This window comes from Neoarius graeffei, chromosome 7, assembly GCF_027579695.1.
Source record: "Neoarius graeffei isolate fNeoGra1 chromosome 7, fNeoGra1.pri, whole genome shotgun sequence".
Classification (NCBI taxonomy): Eukaryota; Metazoa; Chordata; class Actinopteri; order Siluriformes; family Ariidae; genus Neoarius; species Neoarius graeffei.
In genome coordinates this window covers 54,169,849-54,191,574 of record NC_083575.1, presented here as the reverse complement: position 1 = coordinate 54,191,574, position 21,726 = coordinate 54,169,849, and the positions used below count along the sequence as shown (strand labels likewise).

The window sequence follows — 21,726 nt, the reverse complement described above, 5'->3', positions numbered from 1 at the left end:
TGCTCTGGCTCTTGCCCTCTTTTACAGACTGTAATTGTGATGTGTCACCTGAACATAAAATGAAAAGATGGAAATTCATTGATGCAGCTCAACAGTGGTGATGATAACAAAATGCATTTATGTAGTGCTGAAAGAGAGAATCATAATTAAGGCCTCCTTGTAACCTTTCTGATCTTGCACTGTGGGTGGACACGGGACTTTTTCACAGAGTTCCAGTAAATTATGGTAGATATGAAAACTGCCAGTAAGATCATGAGGATGACAGTGCTGAAACATATAGCAAAAACAGTCCAGGGTCGGGTTCTTAGGCTCAAGAAGTAGGAAATCATTCTAGATTTGATCTGCAAGGGTGATAGAATAATATCACAAACTGAAACGACAAAACATAAAATAAGCTATAGTGTTAAAATTGTATTTTTGTTTAATTCTGATTTGTACTAAAATGCAACATTTTTCACAAAGTAAGTACTTCAGTTTGTACTACAGATTAAACTGCTATAACTTACCGCTTCTGTGATATCAATTTTCACAAGTGTAGTTGTACTCAAAGACGGGGAACCTCTGTCTCTGGCCTGGACCACAACAGACCAGGTGCAGTCTCTCTGATTTGTGATGTTTTGCACTATGTCCAATGACTTGATGTAGGGCTTCAATTTGATTTCTCCTGTGTCTGCATTGATGTCAAATATATTGTGTGGTTCTGCTTTCATGATGGAATACTCAATAATGTTGTTTGGCTCCTCTGCATCATCATCTATTGCCTGAACAACACAAGAAATTGTTTAGCAAATATATTTTACAATAATTCATGTTCCAAAAATCATAAAACATTCAAATGAACAAACAAACGAAACCTCTCTCACCTCAATTTTCACCAGTGCCCCAATAATCATTGTTTTCTCTAAAATATTCTCATTGAACTCAGGTGGATGTTCGTTGAGGTCCAAAATTGTGACAAAAACTTCAGCAAGGCTGTATTTTCCCTCTGTGTCCTCAGCCTTAATGAAGAAATTGTACTTGGATTTCACCTCAGCATCTAGACTCGCCCAGGGCTGAGTGTAGATGATCCCCGAATCTGACTGAATGAAGAAACTGCAGAAGTACAAAGGGCAGGAAATGAGCACACAAAGAAAAGTGGATTACACAGTTTGAGCTTAAAATTTTCTGCAGCATTCTGAAAACCAGAAAAGCAAATACAGTTTTGTTATAAAAGTATTTTACACTTAGATATTTAATTACTTAAGTAAAAACATATAAATTGAGGTGAACATAGGGCTACATAACAAGCCCTTTCATAAAAATTACTTACAAATAAAAATCGACATAAACATGTGTAAAGACTTATTCCAACAGATATCAGCATTTATATAATTTGCCTTTGTGAATTTTGACTGACATAATATTTCATGCCTCAAGTAACATTTTTTTTGTCAGCTGACATTTGTACACCATTTGTAGTTTTGTACACTTTTGATATGTTATATACATGGTGATGAATTCACACAGCTTGCCAAGATTTTTATGAACACATATTACATTATATTATCATGAGTAATGGAGTGTATATTTTATTAACTCATTCATGTTAAAGGTGACATATTGTACCCATTTACCACAAGTTGATACAGTTCCCTGAGGTCTTAGTGAATGTCTGTGAAATGCTTTGGTCAAAATACCACAAGGATAAAGCACCATAGTCTCTTTATTATACTGTCTAAACAGCCCTGTTCAAAATGGCTGATTTGAGTATCTGTTCCTTTAAATTATGATAATGAGTCATTGTTCACCCCACCCCCCTCTTCCACTGGCCAATCGGGTAGCACTTTCCTTTTGAATATTCATTCATGTTCTCAAGATGGCGGTGCGTATGGACTAGAGCATGACACGGGAGTGGATTTTCACTCCCATCCCATCCCGCTCCCAGAGAAAAAAATCCCATCCCGTCCCAATCCCGTGGCGGAGTAAAAAGACAAATCCCATCCCGTCCCACTCCTGTAGAATGATTCCCAATCCCATCCCGCTCCCACTCAAAATGACTCCCATCCCACTCCCATTTTTTTTAAATAAGTTAAGTCATTCAGACGGTTAATGGTTTTTGTTTTTAGATGTTTTTCATCCAGTTTCATCAGTTTATCATGGGTGTAATCCATGGTTACATATCCAAACAAAAATAGGCAGCTGTGGGCTAGGGAGTTGGTCTTTAGATCAGAGGGTTGCTGGTTCAAATCCTGCCCTTACCATGGCTTAAGTGCCCTTGAGCAAAGCACTTAACCCCACATTGCTCCAGGTTGTAATCAATACCCTGTAGTAACTATGTTGCTTTGGATTAAAAAAAGCATCAGCTTAGTGCAATGTAAATACCTGTAGTCGTTTGAGATGGAGGCCAGTTAAACCATCACAGTACATTGGTCACACCGTATCTATTTATGTCCATCTTAATTAAATTAATCCCAACATGTTGCAAAAATGTAGCATTTTTATTTGATTCCCTTAAAGCATTAACATTGAAGTACCAATCTTAGATTGGTGTAATAAAAAAGTGCAAAGTGACAACTTTTTGCCCAATGAATTCTAACATGTGTGAACCTAAAGAATCACATCACTTAACTTTGATCAGGTTTGCAAAATGTGTATTTTTTTTTATTTCTTTCAGTCAATTTCAAATAGATTTTTAACCATTTTTAAGACACTGGTTGTTACACCTAGGATAGGTCACAAACAAAAAATAAGCGCCCATCACTATTGATATGTTGTCCTGCCCTTTAATGTCTGTCTACGCATAGGATAACTGAGAAACTTCCTTTTTATGAACAGGGCATGTGAAGAAATTGACAAAACTGAATTTGACTTTGCCCCTGAAAACATCAAATGGTGCAACCACAACAAAAGTAAAAAAAAAAAAAAAAAAAACATAGATAGATAGATAGATAGATAGATCACATTATGTACAGGGTGTCCCAAAAAATGTATACACACTTTAAATCATTGTAAAGTAGGTGTTTAGAATGTACAGACCTTAATTTAGTATTTTGTCATCACTTATTCTCAAAAACTGACATTCAGTCTGGTCAAGGCACTGCTGAGTACGTGAAATCACAATTCTCTTGGAATTACTGCACTGACCTTCAGTGACTCTTGCAGGTCTCATAAAGTTTAAACATCAGTTTGAGAATAGGTGGTGACAACACAATAAAATGATGTTTGTAAATTAAACTTTGAATATTATGTACATTTTATTAAAGACCAACATTACAGTGATTTAAAGTGTGTATGCATTTTTTCAGAACACCCTGTATTTACTATACAGTGTGCAAGTGTATGTGTGAAAAACTGTTACTTAATGCCATTACATGTTGCTGTGAAGAAACAGAAGTGCATTAACATTCTCTGGGTGAAGGGAGGTACGCCTTGTACCTACGAGTTGTACTGAGGTGTCTTTGTTTTTCACCTTACTTTGCAGGTCACTCTTCATTTTTTCTTCGTTGCATCAGAGACCGACTTTGGTTGCATCTCGTGTTCTTCATTTGATTTCGTGCCGCCTTTACAGCATGCAAGTTCCGGTAGCGGAAGTCAAAGCATTGTTGGAAGTGTAATTCTTTAGACTGTTTTTAGTTCATTGAAAGAGGACTGTAAAAACGACGTTCCCACTCCTGTCCGCTGTAAAAACAACGTTCCCGCTCCCATCTGCTCCCGTTGATTTTTATTCCCGTCCCATCCCAATCACGGGATGAATAAAATTTTGATTCCCATCCCGTGGGAATCCCACGGGATTCACGTGACCCGCGGGAATTCCCGACAAATGTCATGCTCTAGTATGGACACAGCGGCCCCTCTCTCTCCGCGTTTAGTGTTTAAAAGTGCGTGTTCTAGTGTATGCCTGTGTGCTTTATGTCTACATACATGTGCGAGTAGTGCACTGACAATGTCGGTCACAAGATATTATTGCCACTGCCTTCTAGCTATAAGAAATATGACCAAACATCCCGTCTTGAACCAGAAAGTCATTGAGGAACTTCAAGGCCTGGGTCTTCTCTGCCGGGCTACAACATCACCGGACTCGCCTGCTGTATCTCACCCAGAGAGGAGGCGCCGGAAGCGGTGTGAGAGGAAACAGAAGCGTGGCAAGCGCGGAGGTATCCACGCTAGGCTAGCCACTACCCCGCACAGACCTGCGATACCATCCCTCATTCTGGCCAATGTACGCTCACTAGACAACAAAATAAATCACATAGAACTCATGCGATCTGTGCTACGTGATGCAAGGGATTGCTGTGTTTTCATCTTTACGGCATCCTGGCTGAATAACAACATCCCGGACTCTGCTATCCAGCTAGCTGGGCTAACATGCTACCACACTGACCGAGCCTTTATGGAAGGAGGCAAGACTCGCGGAGGGGGAGAGTGTGTTTACATCAGCGATGCTTGGTGCCGGGATGCTACTGTTGTGCACAAACACTGTTCTTCACTGGCGGAGTTTATCATCATCGAGTGCCGACCCTTCTACCTACTGAGGGAGTTTACATCGATTCTGCTTGTCGCTGTTTACATCCCTCCCACTGCTAACACCAACGTTAGGAGTGAGGCACTCCGTGAACTCTGCCAGGCCATCAGTGAACAACAGACAGAACATCCAGACAGATTCCTCATCATAGCAGGTGACTTCAATCACGCAGATTTAAAGGTTTTACTGCCCAAATTACATCAGCATGTGGACTTTCCAACAAGAGGTGACAACTTACTGGATTTGGTGTACACAACTCACAAAGGAGCTTACAAGGCCTCCCCCCTCCCCCACCTGGGTATCTCTGATCACATTATCATCATGCTGAGACCTGCATATAGAGATCTTGCAGTCACGTGACCGGAAAGTACACAACCGCCATCTTGTCAGTCAAAAACACCGCTGAATACTGCTGCACTCGTGTACAGAATGGATCAATTTCAACCAATGGACTACACGGCTCATTTCTCTAATGAACAGATAACTAGATATATGTCTAAAATAAATGATCTACAGATTTGTGACCCTTATGGCTTACCGGACGGAGTTTTCACGACCGGATTTTGAACTGTCAGCGGAATACCCGGACGTGTATAATTACCTCATTAACTTTCCCTCGCTGTTCAGTGGTGAAGCACTGCATGCCTATAAATCTCTGGACAGTTATCTTTACAGAAATTCAGGATTTGTCAGCGACTCAGATGTGGCATCTTGTAAACAAGAATCCTCATTGGATGGGTAAGTCACTTAAGTATTGAGTATAGCACTGACCAGCCGATTATAGAATAGAATAAGGTAATTCCAAATCGTCCGTCTTGTTTACATGGATCTGGCGTTGGAGAGGTAGAGGCTTGGCAGTGGAGATTTGAGTGGCTGTTTTCTGAGCTTAGTCAACAGGCCGGCTCTGCAGCCTCGCTTTTGCTTCCGCACCCGGCACCGCCTCCTTCACTTTGCTTCCGATAACAATCCACGGACACCCCGCTGGTCTCGCTATCTCGTCCGGAATGGTTTTTTTTTTCTCGTCTGGAATGTTGTGCATACGATGGAAATCACTACAAACCATCATTTTCTGCTGGAAACCAATGTCCAGTAAGTCCATACAGTTGTAGTGGATATTGAAGTCCGGTACAGACGAACAACACGCAAAAATACACACAAAAAACATAAAAAACGTGCACAGGTAGGGAGAGCTTGTAGCCGCAGCCGTTGTAGTAGAATTGTATATAGTAGGGTTTTCCAGAAGAAAAGGTAGAAGTAAAAGCAGAAGTAGAACCAGAAGTAGAAGTAGAAGGCGGAATATGGCATTTGACCGACAAGATGGCGTCTGTCACAATCTGGATCGGCTGTGACGTCACATGCAAGTGCTCCATAGACCCAGAGTGAGAGCCATCAGACCAACACAAAAGGAGGTATGTGTGTGGCCAGAGGGGTCCTCCTATGCTCTGAAAGACTGTTTTAGCACTACACACTGGGACATTTTCAAAGAAGCAGCCACTTACAATGACCACATAGACTTGGAGGAATACACTGAAGCCATCACATCATAGATCGCTAAATGCACTGATGATGTCACTCACTGCAAAACCATCACTGTTCATGCTAACCAGAAGCCTTGGCTGACAGGAGAGGTTCACAGGCTCCTGTGGGCTCAAGACACAGCCTTTAGGGCCAGTGACACCGCAGGTCTAACAACAGCCAGAGCCAACCTGTCCTGTGGCATCAGGGAGGCAAAACATCAGTACAGCAATAAAAGATCTGGACACTTCAGCAACACCAGAGATGCACAGTCTCTCTGGCATGGCATTCAAACCCTCACAAAGTGCAAACCCCCACCACAGACCTGTGAGAGTGACATCACATTGCTAAACTGCCTACAGTAAATGACTTCTTTGGATGCTTTGAAACACAAAACAACACACCAGCACAGAAGACCACTCCTCCCCTGGATGAACAGGTTGTATGTCTGGATCCAGCCAATGTGGAGAGGACCTTCTCCAGGATCAACCCACGTAAGGCAGCTGGACCAGACAACATACCTGGTCGTGTTCTGAAGGACTGTGCCATGGAACTCAGGGATGTCCTCACTGGCATCTTTAACATCTCCCTGAACCAAGCTGTTGTCCCCATGTGTTTCAAAGCTACAACCATAATACCATTGCCAAAGAAGCCCCTCCCATCTAACTATAACGACTATCGACCCGTAGCACCGACTTCCATCATCATAAAGTGCTTTGAGCGACTGGTCATGCAGAACATCAAGTCCATTCTCCCTCCCTCTCATGACCCGTTCCAGTTTGCATATAGGTCAAACAGGTCCATAGAGGACGCTATCTCCACTGCTCTCCACCCAGCCCTCACTCACCTAGACTCAAAGAACACCTATGTGCGAATGCTATTCTTGGATTACAGTTTGGCATTCAACACAATCATTCCCCAGCAGCTAATACAAAAACTTGGACATCTGGGACTCAACACCTCTCCTTGTAACTGGGTGCTGGACTTTCTTACAGGGAGGCCACAGAATGTGTGGGTTGGCAGTAACACCTCCAGGACCATCATGCTGAGCACAGGGGCCCCACAAGGGTGTGTGCTCAGCCCGCTGCTCTTCACCCTGCTGACCCATGACTGTGTATCAATCTACAGCACCAACCACATCACCAAGTTTGCAGATGACACAACTGTGGTGGGCCTCATCACTAACAACGATGAAGCCAACTACAGGAATGAGGTGAGCCAACTGATCAAGTGGAGTAAAGACAACAATCTCTTCCTGAACGTGGAGAAGACCAAAGAGATTGTAGTCGACTTCAGGAGAGGTCACTCACAGCATCCCCCTCTGACCATCAATGGTGCTGCAGTGGAGAGGGTGAGCAGCACCAAATTCCTAGGGTTGCACATCGCTGAGGACCTCTCCTGGTCCAACAACATTGCATCGCTGGCCAAGAAGGCTCAAACCCACCTCTACTTCCTCCGCAAACTGAGGAGTGCATGAGTCCCACCCCCTATCATGTGCTCATTTTACAGGGGCACCATTGAGAGCGTCCTCACTGGCTGCATCACGGTGTGGTACAGAGGCTGCAGTGCCTCCTGCCAGAAGACTCTGCAACACATAGTGAACACGGCCAGCAAGATCATCGGTACCCCTCAGCCCTTCCTTACAGACATTTATCACTCCCGTCTCACCCACAGAGCCATCAGCATCGCTGGTGATATCTCCCACCCTTCACACTCACTCTTCAGCCTCCTGCCCTCAGGGAAAAGGTACCAGAGCCTCTGGGCCTGTTCTACAAGACTGCTAAACAACTTCATCCACCAGGCTGTCAGGATGCTGAACTCTGTCCACTACCTACCCCCTACCCCTGGTCTGTAACACATTCATTCACACAAGAAAACTACATCATCCATTTGCACGTCACACCACAAACATTAACATTACTCATCCGTTTGCACATCACACCACAAACATTAGCATTACTGCTGTATCTGCTGCTATTGCTCATTTGCACTACTGTCATATACACCTCATAAGCTGCTCTTCTAGCACCTTCTCCGTTATTGTACTGTATTGCACTACTAATCTTTTGTACATTGTTTGATTTTAGAGTGTATTTTTATCTATATTATCTATATTTATATATATTGCTTTTTCTTTTTCTTATTTTGTGTGTAATCTTTATCTGTTTTTACAAGTAAGGTGAGAGAGAAACGGCATTTCGATTCTCCTATATGTCCTGGATATATAGTGAATTGACAATGAAGAATCTTTGAATAAGGGCAGTTCTTAAGCCATGAGTGGAGTTACTCAGATGAGGGGGCAACATAATGCTAATGAGCTCCCCTTGTGACATAAAAAGGGGAGCCAAATGTGAACAGCTTGTTAAAGCACATTTTCAGAAATAGGCAGCCCAAAAGAAACTGCCTGGGTTGTCCTATTTCATATTTTGTGGATTGATAGGCACTCCAGAGACCAAATGTATTTGCAAAAGTGAGTTTTTCATAATATGTCCCCTTTAAGTAATCACTTTTCTCTGGTTAGAACTTTGGTGGTTCCAGAGCAACCCGACCCTACACTGTGTGTGTGTGTATATATATTGGCAGTGTAGCATGTCACATCATGAGCCATTCAGCTGCCATGACATTCTAATGTACAGTAAATCAGTCCACCAAATGCCATAACACAACCTTATCCATTCATCTTCATTTTGGTATTCTTCTGGATGGTGGGATTAAACTGGAGAACCCTGAGGAAAGCCATGGAAAACTGGGCACCCTTGGGTTTTAAGCCAGCAACGCTGCCCATATTTCAAGCTTACCAATCTCATCTCATCTCATCTCATCTCATCTCATCTCATTATCTCTAGCCGCTTTATCCTGTTCTACAGGGTCGCAGGCAATCTGGAGCCTATCCCAGCTGACTACGGGCGAGAGGCGGGGTACACCCTGGACAAGTCGCCAGGTCATCACAGGGCTGACACATAGACACAGACAACCATTCACACTCATATTCACACCTACGGTCAATTAAGAGTCACCAGTTAACCTAACCTGCATGTCTTTGGACTGTGGGGGAAACCGGAGCACCCAGAGGAAACCCACGCGGACACAAGGAGAACATGCAAACTCCTCAGAGAAAGGCCCTCACTGGCCACGGGGCTCGAACCCGGACCTTCTTGCTGTGAGGCGACAGCGCTAACCACTACACCACCGTGCCGCCCAAACTGACCAATATTTTCTTTATTAAGAACTGGGTCCTCTAGAGAAGTATTTATTTTCATTTGTTTATTTTAAAGACTGTACGTGTATGTGATTGCTTCTGATTTTCAAAATTCAACAAATTTTTTTTGCTCTGTCAACAAAATTGTATGTTTTTAAACCTCCATGTAAAACTGTGCGCATGAGGGACTGTTATATCACAAGAACCAGCTGTTTCTTCTCAACATCTTATTTGAAGATTATCTAAGACAGGAACATAGCCTCTTGTTTTAGCATTGCTTTTTAAAAATTCTCAGACCTTCTGCATTAAAGTTCATATCACGGAGCAAGATCAATGTAATTCTCTTATTTTATATTAAACTTTGGTCAAATATCTCACATTTTGCATTTTGTGCAATTTTTTTTACCTTGCGCAATACCAGAAAAATTCAGTTGAAATTAAACTATTTGAGGCGAATTTGTCTGCCTCTGAAAAAACTTGGCATTTGGATTTCCCGGCAAACATTGATTTTCGTGACGTCGTGTGCGGGATGCCTCCCTCTGAATCCTACGTCAGCGCTGGTTTGTTTATGAGAAAACGACCTGGTGTTTTTCTGCAAATTTCTTCAACGTTATCACCTCATCTCATCTCATCTCATCTCATCTCATCTCATCTCATCTCATCTCATCTCATTATCTCTAGCCGCTTTATCCTGTTCCACAGGGTCGCAGGCAAGCTGGAGCCCATCCCAGCTGACTACGGGCGAAAGGCGGGGTACACCCTGGACAAGTCGCCAGGTCATCACAGGGCTGACACATAGACACAACGTTATGATGTAATTATTAAAATGGTTAACAGATGTATCGTAGGAGGGTGTAGCAACACCGATCTTGATGGGATTAGTACTCATCTCATCTCATCTCATCTCATCTCATCTCATCTCATCTCATCTCATCTCATTATCTCTAGCCGCTTTATCCTTCTACAGGGTCGCAGGCAAGCTGGAGCCTATCCCAGCTGACTACGGGCGAAAGGCGGGGTACACCCTGGACAAGTCGCCAGGTCATCACAGGGCTGACACATAGATACAGACACAACGTTATGATGTAATTATTAAAATAGTTAACAGATGTATCGTAGGAGGGTGTAGCAACACCGATCTTGATGGGATTAGTACTCATCGTTTTCCAAAAGACCGGACAATGAGAGAGAAATGGGAGTGCTTTGTGCGAGGCACCCGGAAAAATTGGCTATATGCTACAGACTACAGCATTATTTGTGGTGCTCACTTCACAAGGCCTGACAACTTTGAGAACTATTTACAGTGGGAAATGGGCTTTGTGAAGCAACTTGATCTGAAAAAAGACGCAGTTCCATCCAGCGCTCAGGTGACAATTCCATATTTCAATGCAAAATAGCTAGCTGCTAAACTTGGTCTACACAGGCTGTGCACTGAAACTGTGCAAGCTCGCGCAGCCTGCTGGCGCTTCCGCAGGTGACGTCACGAATCTGGCTCCAGACTCCCTTGGGATTTTTCCAGACGCGTTTTATTTTTTTCTGCTGTAGACAGATGGCCTTGTGCAAAATTACCCTTCTGGATGTGTGTAAAGGGACATACTTTCATATATTAAAAAAAAACGAAATTGATCCAGGATATGCACTTTAAGGCCTTAATAGGTCTTTTCGTGACTTTTTTTAGAGTTTTTACTGTTTTTAAGAAGCTTTTCAGAAACTTTTCAGTTTTTTTAATCTTGCAATGAATATACGTATCAATGCAGTATATGAGACTATATTATATATTGTAACTATGAGACTATATGACTGCATGATATGTTGCAATGAACTAATATAAGGAGTTCACATTAATGTTCTGAATGTCATAAACACTAACCAATGTTTAAAGGGAAAAATAGCCAAGCTCAAATATCGTAACATTGCTGGACTAAGAGATACTTCAGAAAGTCTGATTTTCATGAATTTATTATTCACCTTATTCCTCAAAAACAGTGCGCAGCATGGTTACATAAAAATAATTTTGACCATAAGCACAATATTAAACAAAGCTTCTCAATATCCCTGGAAACTTAAGACCCCTGTTCTTTGGTTTCCCAAATTCAAGTCAATGTATAAAACTTGAGCTTTATGTGCATGTCCACTGCTTATAGCTGGAGATATGCAGGATAGTGAGTATAACTCTACTCACAGGTCTGATCCTGATCCATGGATGGAGTATTTGACAACACCCCAAAAACCAGAATCTGGATCCTTAGCCTGGATAGAGCATAAGAAGATTAATTAAATATCAAGGGCAAAACATATGTTATACACACAATAAACACACGCAAGTTTAAAAAAGAAACACTAAATATATGACAAGGATGATATTTGAAGAATCATTATTTGAATGACACTAAACATCTGCTAATCATATTATACCACCAAGTGACCTCTCGTTGTGGATATATATTGGTTTTGTGGCCCAGGTTAAAAACTAGTTTGTTAAATGAAGTGGATCATGAGACAGAATACTGCTCATTGAGGTTGAGGATCTCTCTCTCTCTCTCTCTCTCTCTCTACTGATAGAGGCAAACACACAAGCTTGATAAAACACATGGAAATAATTTGGAGAATAACTGCATAACATTTACACAAAGGCATTTACACTCCTCCTGAATTACTAGTGCATCTCAAACAATTAGAATATTGTGAAAAAGCTCTTTTTTTTCATAATTTAATACAAAAAGTTAAACTTTCTTATATTCAATATTCATTACATATAAAGTCAAATATTTCAAGCCTTTTTTGTTTTGATTATTATGGCTTATAAATCATGAAAATCAGAAATCTAGTATCTCAAATTATAAGAGTATTTCCTAAGATCAATCAAAAAAGGAATTACAATACAGAAATATCCAACTTCTGAAAAGTGTGTTCATTAACACACTCAATACTTGGTTGGTGTTCCTTTACCACAAATTACTGCATCAGTGCAGCGTGGCATGGAGACAATCAGCCTGTGGCACTGCTGAGGTGTTATTGAAGCCCAGGTTGCTTTGATCGTGGCCTTCAGCTCGTCTGTATTTTTGGGTTGGGTGTTTCTCATCTTCCTCTTGACAATACCTCATAGATTCTCTATGAGGTTCAGGTCAGGCGAGTTGGCTGGCCAATCAAGCACAGTAATATCATGGTCAGCAAACCATTTGGTGGTAGTTTTGGCACTGTGGGGAGGTGTTAAGTTCTGCTGGAAAAGGAAATCGGCATCTCCATAAAGCTTGTCAGCAGATGGAAGCCCATAGATCTCTAAAATCTCCTGTTAGACGGCTGCATTGACTTTGAACTTGATAAAACACAGTGGACAAACAGCATGGACATGGCACCCCAAATCATCACAGACTGCAGAAACCTGACTCTGGATTTCAAACACCTTGGATTCTGTGCCTCTTCACTCTCCCTCCAGACTTTAGGACCTTGATTTCCAAATGAAATGCAAAATTTACTTTCACCTGAAAAGAGGACTTTGGACCACTGAGCAACAGTCCAGGGGTGGGTTTCCTAAAAGCCTCTTAATGCTAAAAGCATCTTAACTCAGAGAAAGATCGTTCATTGTGCTGCTTGCTCTACCATTTAATGATGATCTTTGTGTTACGATGCTTTTGGGAAACCCGGTACAGTTCAGTCTCTCCTTAGCCCAGGTAAGATGCTTCTGATGTTGTCTCTGGTTCAGGAGTGGCTTGATATTAGGAATGCAACAGTTGTAGCCCATTTCCTGAAAATGTCTGTGTGTGGTAGCTCTTGATGCACTGACAACAGCCTCAGTCCACTTCTTGTGAAGTTCTCCCAAGTTCTTGCATTGACTTTTCTTGATAATCCTCTCAAGGCTGTGGTCATCCCTGTTGCTTATGTAACTTTTCCAGCCAGCCTTTTCAGCAATAACCTTCTGTGACTTACCCTACTTGTGTAGAGTGATCATCTTCTGAACAACTGTCAAGTCAGCAGTCTTCCCCATGAGTGTGTTTGTGTGTACTGAACTAGACTGAGAGATACATGTTATTTATACCATTTTACTCAAACTTGAAATTAAATATTCTCATATTGAGATTTTTTTGCCCTGTAGGCCATGATTATTTTAAAAAATTAAATAGAAAACTTGGTTGAAACATTTTAGTTTACAAGTAATGAGTCTAGAAGATATTAAATGTTCACTTTCTTCAATAACTGATGGAAAATATTGAACCTTTTCATGATATTCTAATTGCTTGAGATGCACTAGTATATTGATGGGCCTAATTGATCATGCAACATACTCTACATATGTGTAGCAGCTTGGCGTGGCCAAGCATCGGTTTGTAAATGGAGGGTGGGGTCAGGAAAGGTGAGTGGCAAAGTCAGTATGCCTGTTGTCAATTAATGTTGTGTGTTTTGCAGTGAAGACAGAAGGTAGAAAAGGAGGGAGAGAGCGACGAGAGAGGAGTGCTCCCGATGAGAACACATGGGTGTGTGTGTGCTTGTGTGCGCCAAGTAAAGCTGAAAAGCAGAGCAAAGTAAAGAAAATAAAGTTGTGTGTGAACATTGTGGCAGTTTGGAGTTGGTGGGTGGAGCACAGAGGACGTCAGGACAGAGATAAGGTTTGACAGAATGTTTTTATTTCTACACTTTTCAGTCTAGCAATCAATGTGGACTTTTCAGACACACACTCTTCGCGTCTGGGTCAGGAAGAGCTCCCCTCCGCTCTCGCTCTCCCTCCTTATATAGGGCGTGGTCACTGGGAAGACACACAAACAGGTTAATTGCTCTCAGGTGTAGTGATTCTGCCACTTACCTTCCCTGACTCCGCCCTCCTGTCACAGACCGGCGCTTGACCACGCCCCCGCTGCCACATACCCCCACCGCCCGACTCAGGCCGGGCAGCCGTCCGGCCTGCAGCCGACTCCCCCCCCCCCCCCCCCCTTGACGGGAGAGGAAGTCCGCCATGACCATCTGCGCCCCCGGCCTGTGGACCACCTTAAAATTGAAGGGTTGGAGTGCCAGATACCAACGGGTGATCCGCGTGTTGGCATCCTTCATGCGGTGGAGCCACTGGAGGGGCGCGTGGTCTGAACAGAGGGTGAAAGGGTGCCCCAGCAGGTAGTAGCGGAGGGCGAGGACCGCCCACTTGATCGCCAGACACTCTTTCTCGATAGTGCTGTAGCGCCCCTCGCGCACTGACAGCTTCCTGCTAATGTACAGGACAGGGCGGTCCTCCCCCTCCTGGGACAAAACCGCCCCCAGCCCTCTGTCCGACGCATCGGTCTGCATCGGCAACATAAACGGGAGAGAAAAGTCAGGGGAGTGTAACAGTGGCCCCCCGCACAGTGCAGCCTTTACCTCAGAGAAAGCCCGCTGGCATTGCTCCGTCCACTGGACCAGATCTGGAGCCCCCTTTTTAGTGAGATCAGTCAGCGGGCTGGTGACATCCGAATAATTAGGTATAAACCTACGATAATAGCCAGCCAGCCCCAGGAACTGTCTCACCCCCTTTTTGGTCTTGGGCCTCGGGCAGGCCGCAATTGCTGTGGTCTTGTTAATTTGGGGATGCACCTGCCCGTTGCCCAAGTGGAAGCCCAGATACCGTACTTCCACCTGCTCAATTGCACACTTCTTCGGGTTGGCTGTGAGACCCGCTCGCCTCAGCGACCTAAGGACAGCCCTTAGGTGTTCAAGGTGCCTTCGCCAGTCATTACTATATATGATGATGTCATCAAGATAGGCGGCCGCATAGGTGGCGTGGGGGCGGAGGACCCGGTCCATCAGCCGCTGAAACGTAGCGGGCGCCCCAAACAGCCCAAACGGAAGTGTGACGAATTGGTGTAAACCAAACAGTGTGGAAAAGGCCGTTTTTGTCTCGGGATAGTGGAGTCAAGGGGATCTGCCAATATCCCTTCATTAAATCCAGTGTCGAATAAAAGCGAGCCGTGCCTAGTCGATAGAGCAGCTCGTCAATACGAGGCATTGGGTACGCGTCGAATTTAGACACCGCGTTGACTTTTGTATAGTTCACACAGAACCGGACCGACCCGTCGGCCTTGGGTACCAAGACCACCGGGCTGCTTCAGTCACTGTGGGACTCCTCGACGATGCCCATTTCGAGCATGGTCTGAAGTTCTTCCCGAACCACCTTTTTTTTGTGTTCGGGTAGCCTGTAAGGGCAGCTACGCACTACCACCCCTGGGGGCGTCTCTATGTGGTGCTCTATGAGGTTAGTGTGACTGGGCAGGGGCGAGAACACATCTGAAAACTTGGTCTGCAACTGGGCGACTTCCGTGAGTTGGGTCGGGGAGAGGTGGTCTCCACAGGGGACCGGAGAGGTACGTGATGCCAATGCCCCTTTTTGAACCTCCGGCCCCAGCTCCGCCTTCTCCGGAACTACCGACACCAATGCCACGGGGACCTCCTCGTTCCAGAGTTTCAACAGATTGAGGTGGTAAATCTGTAGCGCCCCACCCCTGTCCGTTCACCTCACCTCATAGTTGACGTCCCCGACTCACCGTGTGACCTCAAAGGGTCCTTGCCACTTGGCGATCAATTTGGAGCTCGACGTGGGCAACAGTACACGTACCTTGTCTCCCGGAGTGAACTCTCTAAGGCGCGTACCCTTGTTGTACAGGCGGGCTTGCCGTTCCTGGGCCTGCCGCAAATTCTCCTGAGTTAGGTGGGTGAGCGTGTGGAGTTTTGTGCGCAGGTCCATAATGTATTGAATTTCGTTTTTGCTTTGTGAAGGTCCCTCCTCCCAATTTTCCCGCAGCACGTCTAGGATGCCGCACGGCTTACGCCCATATAATAATTCAAACGGGGAGAACCCTGTGGAGGCTTGGGGGACCTCTCGCACTGAGAACAACAAGGGCTCGAGCCACTTATCCCAATTACGTGCGTCCTCACTTACGAATTTTTTAATAATATTTTTGAGGGTGTGGTTGAACCGTTCCACTAAACCGTCCGTTTGTGGGTGATACACGCTGGTGCGGATTGGCTTAATCCCCAATAACCCATACAGTTTGTGCAGTGTCCATGACATAAACGTAGTGCCTTGATCAGTCAGAATCTCTTTCGGGATTCAAACTCGGGAGATGACGCAGAAGAGCGCCTCTGCAATACTGCGTGCTGAGATATTGCGCAGAGGCATTGCTTCCGGGTATTGCATTGCATAGTCCACCAGAACTAATATAAAGCGGTACCCTCATGCTGACCGATCTAATGGCCCGACGAGATCCATCCCAATTCTCTCAAACGGGGTCTCGATTAATGGAAGAGGGCGCAAAGGCGCTTTTGGAATGGCCACTGGATTCACTAACTGGCATTCGTGGAATGCCGTACACCACCTACGAACATCCCCGCAAATCCCCGACCAATAGAATCGGGCCATTATTCGGGCTAGTGTTTTATCCTGCCCTAAGTGTCCAGCCATGGGATTAAAGTGAGCTGCCTGGAATACCAATTCCCGGCGGCTCTTCGGAATTAAAAGCTGCGTGACTCGCTCTTTAGTTTGAGTGTCCTGCATCACTCGGTATAACCTATCCATCATAATTGCGAAGTAGGGGAAGGACGGGGTGGCGTTCAGCTGGAGCGTTTGACCATCGATTACTCTCACTTGGTCAAACGCATGTCGCAGAGTCTCATCTCGCGATTGTTCTAATGGGAAATCCACGAGGGATTCCCCAATAGAGAGAGGAGGAGCCGGCAGCTCCTCACTCTGACGCGGAGATGACGTAGACGGCTCTGTGACAGCTGCTCCCACCAAAGCGACACCGGGACCTCCCCCTGTCAAATGGCAGGACCCACTCTTTACTAGGCATGTCATTAAACCCCGAAATCCCGGCCAATCAGTCCCCAAAATTAATGAGTGGGTAAGGCGAGGATTAACCGCCGCCTTCACTATAAATTTTTCCCCTCTGAAAATAATGTGGACCGACACGAAAGGGTAGCGGTGAACATCCCCATGCACACACAACACCTTCACCCCCTGTGCTCCCCCCAATGCCTCGTTTTGAACCAGGCTTTGGTGAATTGAGGTCTGGTTATAACCAGATTCCACCAACGCCTGATATGTATCCCCTTGGATACTCACCGGTATGTGATATGCTCCGGCCCAATCGAGGGTGGCCTCTGGCGCGTCGGGGATCCGAACCACCGTGCCCACTTCCATTGCCATGCACTGCTGTTGAAGGTGGCCTGGCTCCCCGCAGCACCAGCAGACCGGCCCGGGCTTTTCCGCTGCACTGGTGATCTGGGGCTCACTCACCTGAGGTGGGGGAGAGACAGACACAGAAGGGAGAAACGGGAGGGCACTGCAGGTGTGGCTGGCCGGCTGGGGTGGTGCCGGCCCCTGCCTCCGCGGTGGGGGAATGGGGCGAGGACGGGACACAGGAGGAGGGGGAGAGAGAGAGAGAGAAGAGGAGAGAAGAGAAGATGCCATCTGCTGTCCTGCCGCTGGGACAGCCGCCAAATGGTCCTCCGCCAGCTTGACTGCCTGATCCAGCGACGCCGGGCGGTGGCACCGGACCCACTCCGCAGTTCCTGCTGGCAAGCGAGCGACGAACTGTTCCAGCACCACCTGGTCGATGATTCCCTCGGCATCCCGGTTGTTGGCCCTCAGCCACCGCCAGCAGGCGTCCCGGAGCTGCTGGCCAAACGCGAACGGCCGGCCGACTTCCTCCAAGCGCAGCGTGCGGAAGCGCTGGCGCTGCTGTTCTGAGGTGCGCCCCACGCGCTGGAGGACGGCCCGGTGGAGGTCCGCGTAGGCCAGCTGGCGGTCGGCGGGGAGCTGTAGCGCGGCCAGCTGTGCCTCTCCCGTGAGCAGGGGGAGGAGGCGCGCCGCGCTCTGCTCCATCGGCCACCCCGAGGCTTCGGCGACTTGCTTGAAGAGCGTGATGAACGCCTCGGGGTCGTCCTGCGGGCCCATCTTGGTGACGGTGAGGGGAGACGGGCCTGTGGTAGGAGCGCTGGTGGACCCCGCCGATGTGAGGAGGTGCCAGAACGGCTGTCGATCTTCTTGTTGGGCCAACACCAGGGCCTCGAACCACTGTTCTTCCTCCTTTTGGAGGGTGAGGAGCGCCTGGTGCTGGCTTTGCTGGGCCGTGGCGAGGGCATGGACCAGTTCCGCGAACGGGGAGGACTCCATGGGGCTGTGAGGCTGCTGTGCTCCAGATCCTGGGTTTCGGCACCACTGTGGCAGTTCGGAGTTGGTGGGTGGAGCACAGAGGACGGCAGGACAGAGATAAGGTTTGACAGAATGTTTTTATTTCTACACTTTTCAGTCTAGCAATCAATGTGGACTTTTCAGACACACACTCTCCGCGTCTGGGTCAGGAAGAGCTCCCCTCCCCTCCGCTCTTGCTCTCCCTCCTTATATAGGGCGCAGTCATTGGGAAGACACACTAACAGGTTAATTGCTCTCAGGTGTAGTGATTCTGCCACTTACCTTCCCTGACTCCGCCCTCCTGTCACAGACCGGCGCTTGACCACACCCCCACTGCCACAAACATCATCTCCCATCTGCCACGCTTCAGTATTCCACCTGTGTCAGGGAAATACCACAGTGGTGCTGAAAGCCGGGATACTGAAGAGAACCACTGATGGAGTCCTCCCCATTTAATGACTTGATCCATGCCCTCACTACAGCCCAACAGAACCAGCACCAAGTGCTGATTGCCCTCCGGAAAGAGCAGGAACAATGGTTTGAAGCCTTGATGCTGGCTCAGCAGGAAGATTGCCAGGCATTCCAGCACCTGCTCACATCGGCGGGCTCTGTGACTGCCACTGCAACAGACCCTCCCCACATCACTCTTACCAAGGTGGGGCCGCACGACGATCCGGAAGCAGTGCCTCTTTGCAATATCTCAGCACGCCGTATTGCAGAGGTGCTCTTCCGTGTTATCTCCCAAGTCGGGATTCCAAAAGAAATCCTGACTGAGCAGGGCACTACCTTTATGTCACGAACACTTTGTGAGTTGTATGGGTTATTGGGAATTAAATCTTTTACTTTATTGGTAAAGTTACTTTACCAATAAAGTTACTTTACTTTACTCTCACTGGCCCAACTCGCAGAGGTTCCCAGGTTGTAAGAGGAATTTTCCAATGTGTTCTCGCCCCTTCCTGGTCACACCCACCTCACAGAACACCAAATTGAAACATCTCCAGGGTGGTGGTGTGTAGCCACCCCTACTACTTACTCGAACACAAGAAAAAGGTGGTTCAGGACAAACTCAAGGCCATGCTTAAAATGGGCATAATCAAGGAGTCTCACAGTGACTGGAGCAGCCCAGTGGTCCTGGTTCCCGAGGCCGATGGGTCGGCCCGGTTCTGTGTGGACTACAGAAAAGTCAACGTGGTGTCTAAATTTGATGCATACCCAATGCCTTGCATTGATGAGTTGTTCGTTCAGTTAGGCGCTGTTGATTTTATTCGACACTGGATTTGACAAAGGGATATTGGCAGATCCCCTTGACTCCTCTATCCTGAGAGAAAACAGCCTTTTCCACACTGTTCGGATTACACCCATTTGTCAGGCTTCCTTTTGGGCTATTTGGGGCTCCCGCCACGTTCCAGCGGCTCATGGACAAGATCCTCCACCCCCATGCTGCCTATGTGGCAGCCTACCTTGATGACATCATTATATATAGCAATGACTGGCCGCAGCACATGGAACACCTTAGGGCTGTCCTAGAGTCGCTGAGACATGCGGGTCTCACAGCTAACCCGAAAAAGTGTGCGATTTGGCAGGTGGAAGTATGGTATCTGGATTTCCACTTGGGTCACAGGCAGGCATGTCCCCAAATTGCCAAGACAGCAGCGATTGTGGCCTGCCTGAGGCCCAAGACCATAAAGAGGGTGAGACAGTTCCTGGGTCTGGCTGGCTACTATCGCAGGGTCATACCTAATTATTCGGACATCACCAGCCTGCTGACTGATCTCACTAAAAAGGGAGCACCAGATCTGGTCCAGTGGACAGAGCAGTGCCAACAGGCTTTCACTAAGGTAAAAGCTGCACTGTGTGGGGGGCCACTCTTACATTCACCTGACTTCTCTCTCCCTTTTATTTTACAGACAGACGCATCAGACAGAGGGCTGGGGGCCGTTCTGTCCCAGAAGGTGGAAGGTGAGGAACGTCCCATGCTGTACATCAGCTTCAAGCTCTTGATGCATGAAAGCAATTACTGCACCATTGAGAAGGAGTGCCTGGCCATCAATTGGGTGGTCCTCACTCTCCGATACTACCCACTGGGGCACCCTTTCACCCTCTGTTTGGACCACGTGCCCCTCCAGTGACTCCACCGCATGAAGGGTGCCAGTGCACAGATCACTCATTGGTATCTCGCCTTCCAGCCATTTAAGTTTGAGGTGGTCCACAGGCCAGGGGCACAGATGGTGGTGGCGGATTTCCTGTTCTATCAGGGGGGGAGTCCTACAAGTTGGATGGCTCCCTGGCCTGAGTTGGGCGGTGAGGATATGTGGCAGTGGGGGCGTGGCCAAGTGTTGGTTTGTGAATGGAGGGTGGGGTCAGGGAAGGTGAGTGGCAAAGTCAGTACACCTGTTGTCGATTAATGTTGTTTGTGTGTTTTGCAGTGAAGACAGAAGGTAGAAAAGGACAGAGAGAGCAACGAGATAGGAGCACTCCCGATGAGAACACATGGGTGTGTGTGTGTTTGTGTGTGCCAAGTAAAGCTGAAAACCAGAGCAAAGTAAAGAAAATAAAGTTGTGTGTGAACATCATCTCCCATCTGCCGCGCTTCAGTATTCCACCCCCGTCAGGGAAATACCACAATATGAAACGTTATTTTCATTCAAAATAATAACATAAATTTTACACATAATAGAAATGTAGAACATAATATAAAATCAAATAGTAAAAGTATGAAGGACATGGTATTATATAATGTTGATCTTCATGTGTCACTTTTATTTTTAGAAAGCTTAATGCCACTGTATGTCTGTGAAGGTTCTCAGTCATCCAGGTCATAGTAAACCGTAGGTGCTAAAAAAGGCAACTAGACTTGCTTGAAATTCTTGTGCATGGCTCAACACAGGAGTACCAGTTCCTCAGGCCAGGACTCTGCAATCTATCTTCATCTCAATAACAAAGGACACTCATTTCAGGACTGCAATGTACGCATTTTAGCCAGAGAAGACCAGTGGTTTGAAAGAGGAGTAAAAGAAGCCATCTTCATCAACCTGGAATGACCATCACTGAACAGAAGAGGTGGTCTGAGACACCACTTATCAGCCACCTACAATGCAGTCCTTGGCACACTTCCCAGAAAACTGAATACACATCCATGCCAAAACTCAGCTTACTTCAATGACTCACATGATGGCAGAGAGAGCCAACGACCCACAGATCACCCTAATGACCCTCAAGGCTGCTAACACTGTTCACACCCGGCCCCCAGTGACCTACACCTACAGGATGACTCAATGACCCAGGTGACCTCAGTGACTCTCCTTAGGGTTGCTTTTGGTCTACTAGAGGATAAATACCCGGAACTCCCCACTAGTCAGA

The 21,726-nt window shown here is 46.3% G+C and overlaps 1 protein-coding gene across 1 annotated transcript in view; it reads right to left on the bottom strand.

Moving 5' to 3' along the window:
* cdhr1a (cadherin-related family member 1a) overlaps positions 1-21,726 on the bottom strand; it is a 53,446-nt gene that overhangs the window by 919 nt on the left and 30,801 nt on the right. The window contains exons 14-16 of the mRNA XM_060924963.1: positions 11,398-11,465; positions 864-1,092; positions 507-761 (exon numbers count right to left, since the gene is read on the bottom strand). Coding sequence (XP_060780946.1) covers positions 507-761; positions 864-1,092; positions 11,398-11,465 — 552 coding nt within the window. The remainder of the gene's footprint in view (positions 1-506; positions 762-863; positions 1,093-11,397; positions 11,466-21,726) is intronic.